The sequence below is a fragment of the Blastomyces gilchristii genome (assembly GCF_000003855.2).
Source record: "Blastomyces gilchristii SLH14081 genomic scaffold supercont1.1, whole genome shotgun sequence".
Lineage (NCBI taxonomy): Eukaryota > Fungi > Ascomycota > Eurotiomycetes > Onygenales > Ajellomycetaceae > Blastomyces > Blastomyces gilchristii.
In genome coordinates this window covers 6,892,688-6,910,330 of record NW_003101682.1, presented here as the reverse complement: position 1 = coordinate 6,910,330, position 17,643 = coordinate 6,892,688, and the positions used below count along the sequence as shown (strand labels likewise).

At 27.6% G+C, this 17,643-nt stretch overlaps 2 protein-coding genes across 2 annotated transcripts; one reads left to right on the top strand and one right to left on the bottom strand.

The window, feature by feature from the left end:
• Positions 1-6,222: 6,222 nt before the first annotated feature.
• Positions 6,223-6,714, bottom strand: BDBG_16188 (uncharacterized protein; the record flags this gene model as incomplete). The annotated part of the gene is made up of 2 exons (XM_031724189.1): positions 6,223-6,357; positions 6,577-6,714. 2 exons carry the CDS (start codon positions 6,712-6,714, stop codon positions 6,223-6,225), a joined length of 273 nt encoding a protein of 90 aa, XP_031575990.1.
• A 7,688-nt stretch (positions 6,715-14,402) lies between these two features.
• BDBG_16187 (uncharacterized protein) lies at positions 14,403-14,588 on the top strand (the record flags this gene model as incomplete). The annotated part of the gene is made up of 1 exon (XM_031724188.1): positions 14,403-14,588. One exon carries the CDS (start codon positions 14,403-14,405, stop codon positions 14,586-14,588), a length of 186 nt encoding a protein of 61 aa, XP_031575989.1.
• Positions 14,589-17,643: the final 3,055 nt, after the last annotated feature.

Sequence of the window (17,643 nt, the reverse complement as noted above, 5' to 3'; positions counted from 1 at the left end):
CAGACAGATAATCAGATAGAATGTCTGATAAGTATATTAAAATAGTATCTGTAATACTTTATTAATTACAATCAGAATAACTGAGTGTATTGATTATCACTTATATCACGCCCCTGGCTACGCCAAGGCCTCATTGCGGTTTCACACGGCCCATCGCTTCCATGCGGATGATTTCATCCCGTTCAAACCGGTTTTCAATCACTCTATGACATCATTCGGATATATCATAGAAAGATCTGATTGATGAATATGAGAACCTTACTTCTATACAAGGTCAGCAGATTACTCTTCCTTGGTAATAAGACACTGCTGAGATATCACTTCAGCTATTCTCACTTATGAAATGAGAGAAGAGTATCTACTCATTATCTATATAGAATAGCTAGATGCTGGCTTCTTATCAAAGAAGTCAGTGATTCATTTTTCTTCTACTGAAATATATACAAGAGTTACTGCATATCTCATATAATCTTCTTAGCATACTAAGTATCATATCTGTGATATTCTTGCAATAACTCTGTAGTCTATGAGCTTGCTATTTAAGCAAGATAGTTAAGCTCACTTATACAGCTTCTTAAATAACTATCTCTATATAACACTGCTAACTAGTCACTGCTTCAGTTTCATTATATTACAATTCAAATCACTTGATCTGATTATACATTTGAATCAGTCAAGCTCTAACAGACTGATATGATTCTATGCACTCATACTGAGATCAACTCAACTTATTATTATCATTATTCTTCAATTATAGATGTATGCAGTCAGAGACTATGACATCTACCTGAGAACTTTTAGTTCTCAGAGTTTTTCCTATATCTGTAAAGTTAACTATTATACATTCATCAATTTCAGATATGCAAAATCAGAGAATTTCAGCTCAGAATATAAAAACTGTTTACAAATTGCAGTGTTTTAACATCTTTTGATACTTTGAAATCATTTGACAATATCATGACAAAGGAAAAGAGAAAAAGAACACAGTCTCAAAGATAGACACATTAAATAGATAGATAGAAAGAAATTGAAAGAAAAAGATAAAGAAAAAGATAAAGTAAAGAGAGACTATAATAAAACAAATTATTAAAAGAGAGTGTATAGCTGTTTTAACAGACTATATCTGATTGATTTCCTCCTCTTCATATTCAGATAATTCTGAATTTAGCCATTTTCTTATAGCTGCTTGAGTTTCTGATAGAAAGTCTATTAAGTATTTAATTCCTGTCTCAGTTGAGAATAAGAATCTCATATTTAATTGATTTAGATCATACTTCTCTTTCAATCTGACTCTGAGACTATTGTATAATGCACAGTGCATTACAATATACTCAGAATTCTCATTTGTATTGCAGAATGAGCATTCTATTGAGTCAAATCTATCATCAAATCTTTGTATATAAGATTTGAAATAGCCATGTTCTAATTTCAGGTGTATTATAGATGAGAATATTTTCTTTTTACATTTAATTGAACAAGATTTTCACTTGGATTTTGTTTCAAATCTTGAATAATGTATACTCTTCTTTTGTTTCTGCCAGCTTTCATTTCACTTGTCTAAACAAGATTCTTTTATTTTTCTCTTTATAAAAGACTAGAACATAATTTTTTGAATAGATCTGCTTAATTCTGCACCCTTTTTTGCAGCTGAATCAGTCAATTCATTGTCATGAATATTCATATGAGCAGGAACTCAGTGCAGATGAATTATCAGCTTTAATATTCTTCTCTTTTGAATTTTCAAAACAGAGTTTAAGATCAGTTCAAGATTCATTTGATTATTATGAATCTGACTATTTCTAAGTCTTTTTAAAGCAGCTTGACTATCAGAGAATATTCATGCCTCTTTTAAACAATTTCCTCTTTTATAAGATTTTCTTTCAATGAGTTTGAAAGCTTTCACTATTGCAAATAGTTCAGCATCAAAGACTTCATATTCAGAGTCTAGATTTCAGAAATCTGAGATAAAATTGATATTATCTTCAGTATAAGCAATGCCTGCACCTAATCTATTCAAGTTCTCATTTTTTGAGTCATCTGAATAAATCAGAATAGAGTCTTTTATATTGATTGTAGAAATTCTCTTCAAATACTGTTCATATTCTTTCTCTTTTAATAGTTCACTTATTTGTAAGTCTATAAGAGATTCAAGCTTTTCTCTTCAGAGAGATAACTTCTTATGATCAACTTTTTCAATATTTAAAGAAGAAAATTAATTTTTAATCAGAGAGTATAGTCTGTACAGTTGAGAAGACATTTTCTTTGAAGAAATATTTTCATTTCAATCAAGAAATCTATTTCAATTCAGTTCATTTCCAGAGTTAATTGATGAAAATGAAGAAGAGACTCTTTCTCTGATTATATGATTTGAGCTCATCTTTACAACTCTCAGAGCATAGTTCATACAGGCTTTTTCAAATCTAATAGCAGAAGGAGGAATTGAAGCTTCAATTTCCATTGCTTTAATAAAAGATGATTTGAATGCTCTCAGAATTCTTCTCAAGGCTCTATTTTGCAGACTTTGAAAGAGTTCAGTGAAATTCTCTTAATTATTTTATCAAACTTGAACTTCATAATCAGCTACTGATGTAATACAGGCTATATATAACTGTCTCATAGACTGGAAGAATAGATCTCTCTCTGTATTTAATAGTCTGATTATGTTGTTCAATAGTCTTTCTGTCTTGACAGTTCTTTGTTGAATGTAATATTTAAAATTCAACTTGGAGTTTAACCATACTTCTAATCATTTGATATTTACACTGGGTTTAATCTCTCTATTTAAAAGAGTTAGAGATAGTTCTTTCTTATTGAATCTAGAAAAGAAGTGAATTAACTCAGTTTTATTCATATTAAATTGAATTTGATTGATATCTGCTCTAACAAAGATTTTCTTTACAGCTTCTTCAATTACTTTCAAATTCTCTTTGATAGTTTTTGAGCTGTAGACTAGATTAATATCATTTATATAACTCAGAGATTGCACTATTCTCATATTTCTATTTTTAAATAGATATGCAGTGTATATTGTAAATAAAATAAGTGAGATTGAAGATCTCTGTGATACTTCTATTTTTATCTCAGTCTTATCTTATTTCATTTCATCAAAGAAGAGTTGTATAATTCTTTTAGATATAAAACAGTTAACTCATTTTATTAGAGAAAGTGACAGTTTTAATATCTTCAATATCTGAATTAACTTTGACTTTAAAACATGATTAAATACTTCTTTTATATCAATAAAAACTGCAGTTGAGACCAGACTCTCATGCTTTGCTATTTGAATATTATGAATAACTGAGAGAACAGTGTCAATTGTAGAACACTGTTTTCTATCTCTCATTTATTCACTGAATAAAAGAGAATCATCTATAGAGCTTATAAAAGATAGTTGAGTAGCTATTATCTTTTCTAAAATCTTTCCTAGACAGTTCAATAGAGATATTACTCTATATAACTTAGAAATTAAAGTTTTTCTATTAGGTTTTGTAAGAATCACTTCAGTGGCTTCTCTTCAGCATTCAGAATAATATTCATTTTTCAAGAGATTGAAAAAGAGCTGAAAATATTCATTCTTTAAGTAGGAATATGTATTTTGAATAATCAAGTGATTAATTGAATCAGGACCTGCAGCAGTTTTAACAGAGCTTGAGAAGATAGCTGACTCTAATTCATCTTGTGTAAGATCAGGCCATTCTCAGTCATTTTCATCAATGTAGTTAAGAAGTGATATATTCTCTTTCTCTGAATCTGAATCTGAATCTGGTGAGTTCTGAAAGAGAATTCTTATAAAAACTTAACATTTTTTCTCAAAAGAGTTTGCTATATATAATTCATTCTGAAACTCATATTCTAAGACTGGAAGTTTTGCTACACTTCTTGTTTTAGTATAGTTAAAAGCTTTAAAAACTTTCTTCTCTTATGCTTCTTCAAGAAATTTATTCCAGCAGTCTGTTTTAACTCTTTTAATATCTGAAAAATATTCATTTCTGACAGCTTTGAACTCTTCATTAGATATTATATCATTCTTTCAATCTCTTCTAGCAGTAGCTAATTCTTTTCTTTTAGATAAGATATTCTCATTTCATTAAGATTTTGAATACTCAGAAGATTTTCTTTTTGAAATATTATCTCTAACACTTGTTAGAATAATAGATGTAACAAGCTTCACTCTATTCTCAAGTATTTCATTTGAGATATCTTGACTGAAATTTCAATATAGCTTATTCTGTCTTTCAGATTTTAACAGTTTTATACTTTCTTCAACTGCTTTTCAATCAGCTTTTTCAAAGTTATACTGATTAGAGAGAAGAGGATTTTCACTCATTTGTTTTTCACTCAGTTTAATATCAAATTGAATAATCTCATGATCTGATTCTGATGTCTCATTTGAATTAATAAACTAGTTTATAAGTCTTCTTTTCATTAGATTTTGTGATATGAAGATTAGATCTATAATAGACTTCTGTTTCATATCTTTTCTAAAGAATGTTTGTTGATCAGACTTATTAATCAAATCTATTGAATGCTCAAAGATTCATTCAATCAGATTATCAGCTCTCACTACTCTCTTACATTCTGAATTTCATCAGAGATAATGTGTATTGAAATCTTCTACAATTATAGAGTTTCTTAATAGAGTTATATTCAGAAATCCTCTATCAATTGTTCAAATATTGTTATTTTTCTTCAATGACTTTTCATTATAGATATTTATAAGCTGTATAGTATTAAACTCATTTTCTTTATCTATAATATCACTCACCAGAATATCAGGGTCAGACATGATATCAAATCTTAGATTAAATTAATATCTTGATTTCTTTCTTTCATAGATTACTACTCTTGACTTTATCTCAGACTTTTGAAATAGAAAGCAGTAGTAGCTTGAATAAGAAATGATGTAATTTTACTCAGCATCAAAATTCAGTTTCTGAAGTAGTATAAAATCAACTTTTTATTCAAATATAATTTGAAGACAGAAATAAATACAATTTGAGTTTCTATTCACATTATTTTAAATAAATGTGATTTTTAAAGAGTTTTTAAACTTTTTTTATTGTTTTTGTTGTATATTCATACTAAAAGAGAGTAGAGATAGAGTAGAATCTAGTCACTATCATTAGATAGTAGATTATGACTATTTTGAAAAGTAGAAATCTCAACTGCTTGCATTATATCTAGTTTATCATCAGAGTCATTTCTCAATTCTTTAATCTTAATAGAAGTTTAAGAATTCAAATTCTGTTTATATTTAGCTGAAGAATTAAAGTTTGAAGATTTAGATAATTAAGAGTTTCTTCTTTTTAAGCTTTCAGTTATAAGTCTACTGACTTGACTCTTCTCTTCAGTTCTAGATTGACTTTGAGCTTCATCTTTTCTCCAGTTCTTTTGAGTTCTAGAAGTAAACATACATTCTTTTGAGCTAGATGCATGTTTTTCTTTGCAATTAGAGCACTTAAGCAGAGTGTATTGATATATTTCATCTCTTTTTGAGCATGTTTCACATTTATGCTCACTAGTTTTGTGATCTCTGATACAGAATGCACATTTTGAGTCTCTAAAACATGAGATTGTAAAGTATTCATATCTTTGACAGTTTGAACACTGTGTTTGAGCTTTGAGATTCATTCTTGAGTCTTTGTATTCATGAACTCTCATTTTCAAATCTACTACTCTTACTTCAGAGATCTTTGACTGTTCAAGTGTTTTTATATATACTAGAACAGAGGCATTTCTCCTGCTTTATCTGAACTCAATTGAATTTAGTTATACAGGCTTCTTTCTTAGTTGAATAGAGTTGTATTCTTTCAATTCATTTTTAAGAAGTAGCATTTCTTCTTCACAGTCAAAAATTTTGACTGAAATATTATAAAGAATAAATTTGTCTCACTTTTCATCTCTTTCAGATAGAATTATTATGTTTAACAAAGATTCTACTGCTGACTTTCAGAGATTCTCATTCTGAATAAGAAATTCAGCACTGAATTCAGACATTGTAGTCAGAATGATGAAGTTTTCAAAGAATGATAACTCAATTGAAGCTATAACTGATTTTTAAACTTCAATATCAGTTATCAACTGTGAAAAGAACTGCTGATTAATTTCATTTCTGATTCTGAAAATGAGATTTGAGTTTAGCTTGTTTCTTTACAGAATGTTCTGATTTGAGACTTTGAGAATAAGTCTTCTATTTCTGAAGATTTGAAAGTTTTTCTCTTTTTACATTTTCTTTTTCACTTTTCTATGAATAGAGACATGAGCAGTATTCTTCTCAGTTTTCTCAGGATTTTGAGCAGGTTTTGAGATAGCAGGTTTAGAGATAGCAGATTCAGCTGCTTGAGCATATGTTTTCTTCTGATTTAAAGAAGAAGAAGAAGAAGAAGTAGAAAAAAAAGAAGAGTAAAATAAAGAGTCAGTAATTATACTAGAAATTTTCAATATTTTTAGAACTGTGTTTAAAATTCTAAGCTTGAACTTAATCATCTTCTGTAGTTGTCTAGTCTGAGCATGAAGAATTAACAGAACTTCTTCATTCATCTCACTCAGACACTGCTTTTCAAGAATCTTACTTACTTTTTCAAGTTTCTGTATTTCAAGAACTTGTTGTTTCTCTATTTCTTCTTTCTTTCTTCTCTTCAGAATTTCAATCTCAGAAATAGCATTTGAGAAAGCATCTTTTTCCACATCAACTGAGTGTATTTTTAAACTCATTGTTTTCACTCAATGAAAAGTTGATCAGACTGTTTCAATTGAGATATTTCTAAGTCTGTTTTCAATTGAAAAGTTGATCAGACTGTTTCAAAAGAAGAATAAAAGACTTTTGTGTATAAAATACCTGATTTTTTTCACACTAGTTCAGTAACTAGATTAGATTTTTGAAGAGAATCTAATAAACTAAAATTGATTTTTGAGATAAATCAATAAAATCTTTACAATCTCTTTCTTAAGATACAGTGAGAAAAAGTATGATATCAATTGATAATAAATCAGATAATATGACAGTTTTTGAGAGAAAAACTGATAAAAAATAAATCAATTTTTTGCAGAGAAATTGATTAAAACTATTCAAATTTATTCTAAATCATTCAATTCTTCTCACATAATAAGTGTGCAACTCAAATCAGTTAATAAAGAGTGTAAAAAAGAATTAAGTATTAATAAAAGCTCTTCAGTTACTGAAAAAGTAATTCTTACTTAAAAGAATATGAAATTATAACAGAAAACAACTCTGTTTTTAATTCTTTGTAAGAATATTGTATAAAATTCAGAGAAAAACATCTTACTTTTTCAAGAGAAGTAAAAAACTATTTCTAAGATCTTTTTTTTGCATTAACTGCTGCAGAAGAATGAGATAGAAACTGCTAAGATATACACTACTGTATATCTTCTATCAAGACTTTCTCTCTTCAGAGTCTTGATATTATAGAGAATATAAGTCTGTTTCTATATAATAATATAAATATTGTCAGCAGGATGTAGAGGAACTGGTTATTTATATCTCAATATAGAAGACTTTGTCAATGATTATATCAATATAGAGTTAATTCTTAAATTTAATAGAAATCTAGTGTTGCTGTTCTCAATTCCTTGCAGAATCTATTGAATATTAAGATATTAAAACTAGATTTAATATATCTCACTATGCAGAGATCAAAGGCTCAGTCAGATCTTGAAATATACTGATTTTATAGTTGTTGATGTGCTGTTGACTCATTGTTCACTGATTATGTATTGAATACTGTTGCTGAGGTATCTTTTTGTATCATTCTGCTGAGGATGGGCCAGATTGAGAGGGGTAGTACAAGGGTGAGACTTGGTGTTGAAGTCTAGATACACTGGCGACAGACCATGGAGGTTGCACTTCAGAAGAGTCTGTTGATTATGTGCTTGATATTATTGCCGAGGTATCTTTTTGTATTTTTCTGCCGGGGATGGGCCAGATTGAGAAGGGCGGTACAAGGGTGAGACTTGGTGTTGGTGTTTTGGAACATCAAAGATGGACAGGGTTTTCGCGGAGGTCACTCCTTGAATATCTCCACAACTACAGTTCAGGGATCTTCCAAAATTGAGAAGATTGGTGCATATGACTAGGTCACTTCACCTTACAGTTTGTATGGCACTCTGGCCTGGGGTTGTGATGTGATAGGGGAGAACAGGGGATAATCTCACACAGGAGTTTTGAACAATGTCTGGTTCATATTTGGCTGGATAACTTCACCATCACACAGGGTATGCGGTCAGCGATGGGGTCAGAATGCTTGTATGATTGAGGACTTTTTGATGAATCTATCAGCAGGTTCTTATTCAACAAATCAAGCAAGTTTGTGATGAAGCAGTTGTGCTTTTTATTGATGAGATCAACTCAACTTCATTCTCTGAGAGAAATATCACATCATTTTCTAGAGTGTGTACATCTCTACTCTGACAGAAATCTGAGATTTCTGAATCTGCTGTATATTTTGATATGAGCTCTTCAATTACTCTATCACTGCTGTGGCCTCTACACACCTACATCTATCATAGAGATAGAGAGATTAAGATCAGAGATTCTTCAAGATATAAGAGAAATATCTTATCTGAATTTCACAGCTTTATCTGTACTCTTGAATGAAAATTCTGTCTTAATCTGAGCCAGTATAATACTCATGAGATATAAGTAATAGACACTGTCAACCTTCTTGAAGACATCTCTGTGACTACTTAAGTCATTAAGAAGAGAGAGCTTGAGTGTATCAATACTATTATAACTTGAAAAGAATTCAAGAACTTTCTACTGAATTAAATTGAAGATTATCATAATCACAGCTTCATAGTAATACAGTGATTCAACTTATTATATTAATAAGATGATAAGAATTCTTTCAATTTCAATATAAGATTTGAAGAATATTGAAAGAAATTAACTGATGATTTGAATCAATTAAAAATACAGCTTTATCTCACAAAGCTGACTCATAAGATATGAATAATAATATTATAATATCAGAGTTTATTAATCAATTGTACTGAGCTTGCTAACCTGGCTTTCTGAATCTATTTGAATAGTTAATTCTTTAAGAAAAAGACTAATAAGATCTCTTCTAAGTAATTAATAATAGAATCTAAACAGTGCTGTAACAGCTTCAGTATGAAGAAAGTAAAGAAGAATTTCAAGTATTCTGATTCTTCACTCACTGTGAAGAAATATTAAAAAAGATTTGATAAAGATCTCTATTTCAACTGCAGAGCTGATGATCACTATATCAGTGATTATAAGAAGCTGAAGAAGAAAAGAAATTAAGAAAATATCTTCTCAAAGTTAACTTCTCTTCTAACAAATATATTCATAGAGAATAAAGAAGAGAAAGAAATAAAGAATTAATAATTCTTATATCTCTGAGTTCATGTTATAATCATAATGTATATCTTAAATAAGAAGATATCAGTGAGATGTCTACTTAACTCTGAGATGAATATTAACTTCATATTCTATTTCTTTTCTTTGATGAAGAGTTGAAAGAAGATAGATCTGTCAGATCATATGAAATTTACTGATGAAATAAAATGTCACTATTTTAACATAATTCAAGTGAAGTATGTGATCACAGACTTAGAAGAAATCTTCAAGAAAAGCAGTCTGCTTCTTCACACAGTGAATATTATAGATGAGAATATTATTCTAAGTCTTCTGTGATTGAGAGAAAACAATTCTCTCATTAACTGAGTTACTCAGATGTGACAGTACTATCTCACTAATGAAGAGACAGTGATAGAGAAATCTGAAGAGTTTCATCAGAAGAATCTTAAGAAAAAAATAGAGTTAATATACTGTGTAGCAGATGATTGAAACTTAGAGATAGATAAAGAAGTCATCACTCTTACTGCAAGATTAGCAGCAGTATCTATTATTAAAGATGAATATACACAATGTCTCTTTACAGATTTTAAGAATATCTTTTCAGAAAGAAAAGCAGTGAAGTTTTCTGATATCAAGATATAATATAAGATTTATCTTGAAGATGATGTAATGATACTGTACAGACTTCCTTATAACTTATCTGTAAAGAAATTGAATATTCTGTGCAAATATCTTGAAGAAGTACAATCAAAGAACTGAATACATTCATTAAAAAGTCTGACAGAGATACTTATACTCTTTATACTCAAGAAGAATGACAGACTATGTCTATGCATAGACTACAGAGGCCTTAATAAGATGACAGTTAAGAATCACTATTTATTATCATTGATTGATGAGATAATCAATTGATTATCTGAAGTAAAGATGTTCTTAAAGATTGATATACAGAATATCTATTATAGAATCAGAATTAATGAAGATAATATTTAAAAAACAGCTTTTCATATCAAGTATAATAATTTTGAATATCTTGTTTTATCTTTTAATCTTTGTAATACTTCAGTCATCTTTCAGATCTATATAAATGAGACACTGCAGAGTTTTATCAATATCTTCTATATAGTATACTTAAACAACATTCTAATCTTCTTAAAAATGAAGAAAGAATATGATACTCATGTTCAAGAAGTATTAAGTCACTTAAGACAGTATTAACTCTATATAAACACTGAAAAATGCTCATTCTACATGCAGGAGATTGATTTCTTAGATTATATTATTAAAGTAAATGATATTTCAATGAATAGAAGCTGAGTCTCTATTATTAAGAACTGATCAGTGCTGTAGATATACTGTGAGATATAGATATTTCTAGAATTTGTGAATTTCTGTAGATAATTCATCTATATATATTCACAGATTACTGTCTCTCTTACAGATCTGTTAAAGAAAAGTGTGAAAGATAGAAAAATAGAACTATTTATTCTTATTCAAGACACTGCACAGATGTTTATAGAATTGAAATAAGCTTTTATAGATATTATAATACTGAATCACTTTAATTCTGATTTACTCAGTCAGTGTAAGACTGATACATTCAGAAATGAGATCTATGAAATCTTTTCACAATTAATACTAAAGATCTTTCAATATTAAAAGAATCAGAGAATAATTACTTCTGAGAAAATAGATAATGAATTATCTATGAGAGAAGGCTTTTTTACAGAGTCTATAAAACACTATAAATAAAGATCAGTGATCTTCTTCTTTGAGAAATTATCACTTATACAGAGAAGGTATAATACTCATAATCAGAAAATGTTAGTAATTATTAAATTCTTTAAGATTTAATAATATTATCTTCAGAGTAGTAAGTATTCAGTGTAAGTTCTCACTAATTATACAAATCTGCATTACTTCTTAACAATAAAGAACTTGATAGAATATTAAGTTAGATAAGTAAAGCTGCTTTCAGAGTATAATTTCTATATCTGATATTATTTAAATTGACTTAATCTTATTAATACACTGTTTAAACAGTCTGATTATAATATTATTAATATGAAGAAGAATTCTATAAAAGAATCTCTATCATCACTGCAGAAGAAGCTGACTACAGAGAGTTAAAATTCTCTATAGCTCAGAAACAGTGCTGAAAAGATAGCTGTATAATTCAGTATAGAAGATAAAAGAAAACTCAGATTCTCACAGAGAACTGATACTGAAGATTATAAGCTTCTTATATTATATCTTACTATTATTGAATTAGTAAAGAATGAAATAGTCTACAATCTTTCAATCTAACTACTTTTAAAATTCATTGATAAGTTATAGAAGAGAGATATCTCTACTGCAGTTTAAATTCAGAAGTTAAGAGAGAAAGAATTTAATTTAAACTTGAAAGAGACAGACTCTAAGCAGAGCAGTGCTGCTAAGAAATTAAGTCATTAATAACTAGAAGAATATAAACTTCTACTATTAAATAATTCAGTCTTTATTTCTCATAGCAGAGCAGTGTGTTAGAAGTTATTAAGAATTTATTATAATAATTCTCATACAGAGTACTTTAAGTTAGAGAAGACTGAGAAGCTTCTAAAATATAAATATATTTAAAACAAGCTCTGAGCAGATATTAAAGAGTATATTAAGACTTATAATATCTATTAAAGAATAAAGATTCTGTGATATAAGTAATACAGTAAGTTAATATCACTATCTATTTTAAAAAGCTTATAATAGAATCTATTAATGAATTTCATAGTTAATCTACTGAAGTTAATAAGAGTCAAAGAATATAACTTAATTTTAGTTATTATTAACTACTTTATAAAGATAATCAGATATATTTCTATTTATAAAAAGATTAAAGTCTCTAAATTAACTGATCTATTTTTAGATATTATTATTTCTAATTACAGTACTCTGAAATTGTTAATAATAGATTAAGAATCTCTCTTTATCAGTAAATACTAATCAGCTTTTTACTATTATCTTATAATAAAATGTCTTCTCAGTACTGTATTTCATCTGTAGATAGATGATTAGACTGAATATCAGAATTAAATACTAGAATAGCATCTTTAAGTATTCTATTTATCTTATTAGAATAATTCACTTAAATATCTTTTAACTACTGAATTTATATATAATAATGTAAAGAATATAATCTTAAAGATATCTTCTTTCTATACTTATTATAAATATAATTCTTTATTATTCAGTAACATTGCAGATAATATTTCAAAGAGAAGAATAAATAGTTAGAATATTAAAAAGATACAGAGAATAGAGTATTTCTCAGTATTAAAAGTAAAAGCATGATTGAAACTTTTAAATAAAATTTATAAGAAGATGATAAAAAGTATCTACTATACTCAGAAGTAGTAGATAAAATACTATAATTAAAAACATCTTTTAATAAAGTTCTTAATAGAGAATTAAATACTACTTTTAATAAAGAATATTAAGATAATAAGACTGTATAAGAAGCTTAGTAAGTAGTAACTAGAATCTTTCTCAATAATAAGAGTAATAAGTAAGTAAATATATAAGTTAAAATTACTTACAGAATTGAAATTAATTCATTCTATTTTTCATATTTTCTATTTAAAACTCTATAAGTAATACTCTGAAGTAGAGCTGTCTTAGCTGAATAATATTAAAATTAAAAGTAATACTGAATATCTTATAAAGAAAATATTAAATAAATAAATATATTACAGTAAGCTTTAATATCTTATAAAATAAGAAGATTATTTATTATCAGATAATTTATAAGAATTACTTAAATATTTGAAAAATACTGAGAAAGAGATTATAAGTTATAAGATAACTAGTAGAGATTACTCTATTATATATCAGAGATATTAAGTAAGAAATACTGTTTAAAACTTCTTATTTTTTCTTAAAAAGTTTTTAGAGATAATCTTACAGTAATAAGCTGATATTTTATAAGCTTTATAGCACTCTTCTTCTATTTTCTCTTAAAGAGGTTTTTTAGAAGTTTAATAAGACTATATAAGTGTAAAATTTCTGAAGCAGTTAATAAGAAAAGAAAGAGATATTTGAAATTAATAAAAAAGATTAATATTATTAACTTATAGATTACTGCTATTCTAATAAAACTACAGCTTATTAAAAAAGTAAAAAGAGAGAATTTCAGAGTCTACTTATTAATAATCATACTTTTATTAAACTCATTCTTCACTGTTAAAGTCTCTGATATTAGTATCTTTATCTGCTGAGAAGTTAGCACTGCAGTACTGCAGAGAAGTATAAGAAATGTATAAAAATATTAACTTATTAACTTATAAAGTATCTCAGTTATCTGCTTTAATTAAAGTAAGATTCTCTTTAATCAGTGATTAATCTTTATAGTACTTTTAATAGTAGTACTGACTGATCTCTTCTTAAAGTCAGTTATTCTGAGATATTTTTTCATCTCAGAGATTCACACTTTCATCTTTTTTTACAGATGAGTAAGAGAGATCTTCTCAGTCTTAATAGAATCTGTCAATATTTAGAGCTTCAAGACTCTTACTCTGTACTGCTTGAGTATTTAGACTTCTTATCAGAGCTGATATAATATCTTTCTGTAAGATAATACTTACAGAGAGACAGAAGTCATTATTACAGATATAATAGAAATAATAAAAGTAAGAGAAGAAGCAGATGTATAAGATTTCTTTCTTCTTCAGCTGCTTAATGCAGTGTAGATAAGTAGCAGTGCTGATCAGAGACTGTATCAGAGCCTTCTTACAGAGAGAAGATAAAGAAACTACAGAACTCTGTGAACTCAACTCAGTAGCAGTCTGAGCAGGGCTCAGATGTGCTGCAGGAGAGGAACTACAGATTGAGCTTCTCAGAGTCACTATTCTCAGAATCAAGCTGTCTCTGAGTTTCTCTCTGAATGACCACACGGGGTCATACATCACTGTATTGACTGAGGGGGGGGAGCAGTGTTACAACAGTGATGAGGAGAGCAGAGAACAGACTGGACATAGATACACCAGCTGGCTGAAGAGATGACACCTCACTGCAAGGTATGGCAACTATCACCATGGCTGCAAGAGAAGCAGAAGAAGGTGTAGCAATGAGAGCAGTGCTTCTGCGGCTCATTGACACCACTGTCTCTGCCTTCAACCTGGCTTTCTTGACAGTCACAGAGACTGCAGCTGCATTACAAAGACATTTATTACTCACTAGAAAATATCAGAATAAGTCTCTTATTATCTCTCAAGAATGATGCTCTCATGCACTCACTATTACAGATGAGAGAGAGGAAAAAAAATGTGTCACAGAGAAAGAGATCTTTTTGAAAAATTCTGCTACTACTGTTAGCTTTGTCTCTAAAAATACATCACTTTTGCAGAGAATTTCATATATAGAACAGAATATATTAAGAGATCTGTAAGTCATCTATTAACTATGTTTTTCACATTTTAAATTAATATATAAGAAACTCACTTATTACATGTTTAATTTGAATGAAGATGAGAAAAGAAAGATCTACACAGTCAGTAGAAAAACTCATCTATTTCTTTATACAGTATATACACTGTCAATTGATTGATAATTATTACTATATAATAAAGATAATTTTTAATCTGATAATCTTGAGAGTATCAGAACTATATTCTTAAAGAAAAGAGTATTATTATATCTTTAACTGTATTAAGATCTTATTACAGTTTCACATAGCTTATTACTTTTATATAAATGATTTCATTTTATCTGAACTGGTTTTCAATCACTCTATAATATTATTTAGATATATTATAGAAAGATCTGATTAATAAATATAAGAACTCTACTTTTATATAAGATCAGCAGATTACTCTTTCTTAATAATAAGATATTACTGAGATATCACTTCAGCTATTCTTACTTATGAAATTAAAGAAGAGTATTCACTTATTATTTATATAGAACAGCTAGATACTGACTTCTTATTAAAGAAGTCAGTAATTCATTTTTCTTCTACTGAAATATATATAAGAGTTACTATGTATCTCATATAATCTTCTTAGTATACTAAGTACTATATCTGTGATATTCTTGTAATAACTCTGTAGTCTACAAGCTCACTATTTAAGCAAGATAGTTAAGCTCACTTATACAGCTTCTTAAATAACTATCTCTATATAATACTGCTGACTAGTCATCACTTCAGTTCTGTTATATTACAACTTACAAAGTTTATATACAATAACTTAAAGTATATCAGTATAGATAAAACTCTTTTTAAGATACTCACTGAGACTTATCTGTAAATAATCTTGATAAATCTGTGATAGTATACTATAAAGTATGATATTACTTATGAACAAGCTGAGAGAATTCAGAATATTTAAAAGAAAGTCTGTGAATTCTTAAGAAAGACTTAAGAGTATTCAAAGAGATATTATAACTCTAAGTATATTATAAAATATTTTAAGAAAGATAATAGAGTCTGACTGAGTCTTAAAAACATTATTATATAAAGATTTAGTAAGAAGCTGATTCTCTTGCAGACAGAGTCTTATAAGATTATAAAGAAAGTTAACTTATAGTTCTATAAATTAAAACTATTATCTGAGTTATAGATATACAATGTTTTTCATATCTCTTTACTCTATAAATACAAGAAATTCTCAGAAGAGAATTCTGTAACTTATTACTCTATTTACAAAGTACTAGAGAGTAGACTGATTATATTATTATATCTAAGACCAGAATCAAACTTTACAGTTATCATATTACTTAAAAGTATTACTTCTGATCATAATTTATATTCATTACATTGATTTTAAATCATATTATTTTAAATATTAAAGATCTCAGATTCACTTTTCAAATAAAAATCTAGTCTCAGATAAAGAATATGTTTAAATTCTTAGTCACATTTTCATTCTGATCTCATTATTGAAAATAACATTAAATAAGATTATGAAATCATTTCTCACTTACATAATATCATAACATAGTACTCATTTGTTGAAAATTCAATAGAGAGTATTATTAAATATTATTACTTTTCTGAACACAGATCATAATTAATATCATTTTAATTAAAAAAAAAATATAAAATACAAAAAATAATAAAAAATAATAAAAAAATAAAAAACAAAATAATAAGAAAAAATCACAATAAAAAAAAAAAGAGAAAGAAAAAAAGAGAGAAAGAAAAAAGAGAAAGAAAGAAAAGAAAAATAAAATAAAAGAAAAAGAAAAAAATAAAAAATAAAAATAAAAAAAAATCAAGATCACAGAGCTGCAGTATCTCTAAAATACTTACTCTTCAGAGTCTTTACAATATTTATTATTAACTGTGTATTTCTCACAGTGAGAGTAATACAGCTGCAATGAGTTATTATCTTAACATTATTTAATAAATAATTAGTATATATCTATATAAATATGAATAATTAAAAAACATATACTTAAAAAATGTGATCAGAGTGAACTCTGCTGCCACTTGAATAGTATTAAGAACAGAATACTGAAATTAATGATTTCTCTTATCAATTTCACAGATAAGATGTGTGAAGATACTCTTGAAAAATATAAAATTTCCTGACTTCTGATAGAAACAGATCTCATGAAGAGACTCTATTTTCATCATATCAGAGACTGAGTATTACTAAAAAGCATTACTTTAATTTATATATACTTACTACAGTAATTCACTCTCTGTATATATAACTGAGAATTATGACTTTCTCACATTACATAGCTCTCTCTGAGATGCTGCTGCTAATTTACAACTTACACAGTCTCTCAGTTCAGTACACACTGCATATATACAGTTCTGCATGCTGAGACTGTGTTGATCATTATAATCTGATATGATACTTGCTTTTCACAGATCATGTTTCATTTGATTGAGAGAGAAGAGAGAACACAACTGCTGTTTTATTTGAAAAGAAGTGAATAATTGAATCTGTAGAAGATAATTTAATTTCTTCTGTATTTAAAATTTAATTAGTCTATACTCTTCAATTTGAGAGTTTCTGAGAGTGTTTTAATAGTTTTCATATCAGCTTGAAATTAGTGATTGATTGAAGAAGAGAAAAGAGAGAAGAAAGAAATAAGAATAACTTATCTTTATAATATAAAAATAGAGAATTACTATAATTATTTAGTGTAGTAATAAAGATCTGTTTTCTGCATGTATCTCTGATACAGATTATATGATAACTGTATACAAAGAATATCAACAGTGCATGTATTAAATGAAGATAATATTACTATATAATACTGTAGCTGTTTCTGTACATTGCTGAAAGCTGTTAATATTTTCTTTAAATCTCTTTATATTT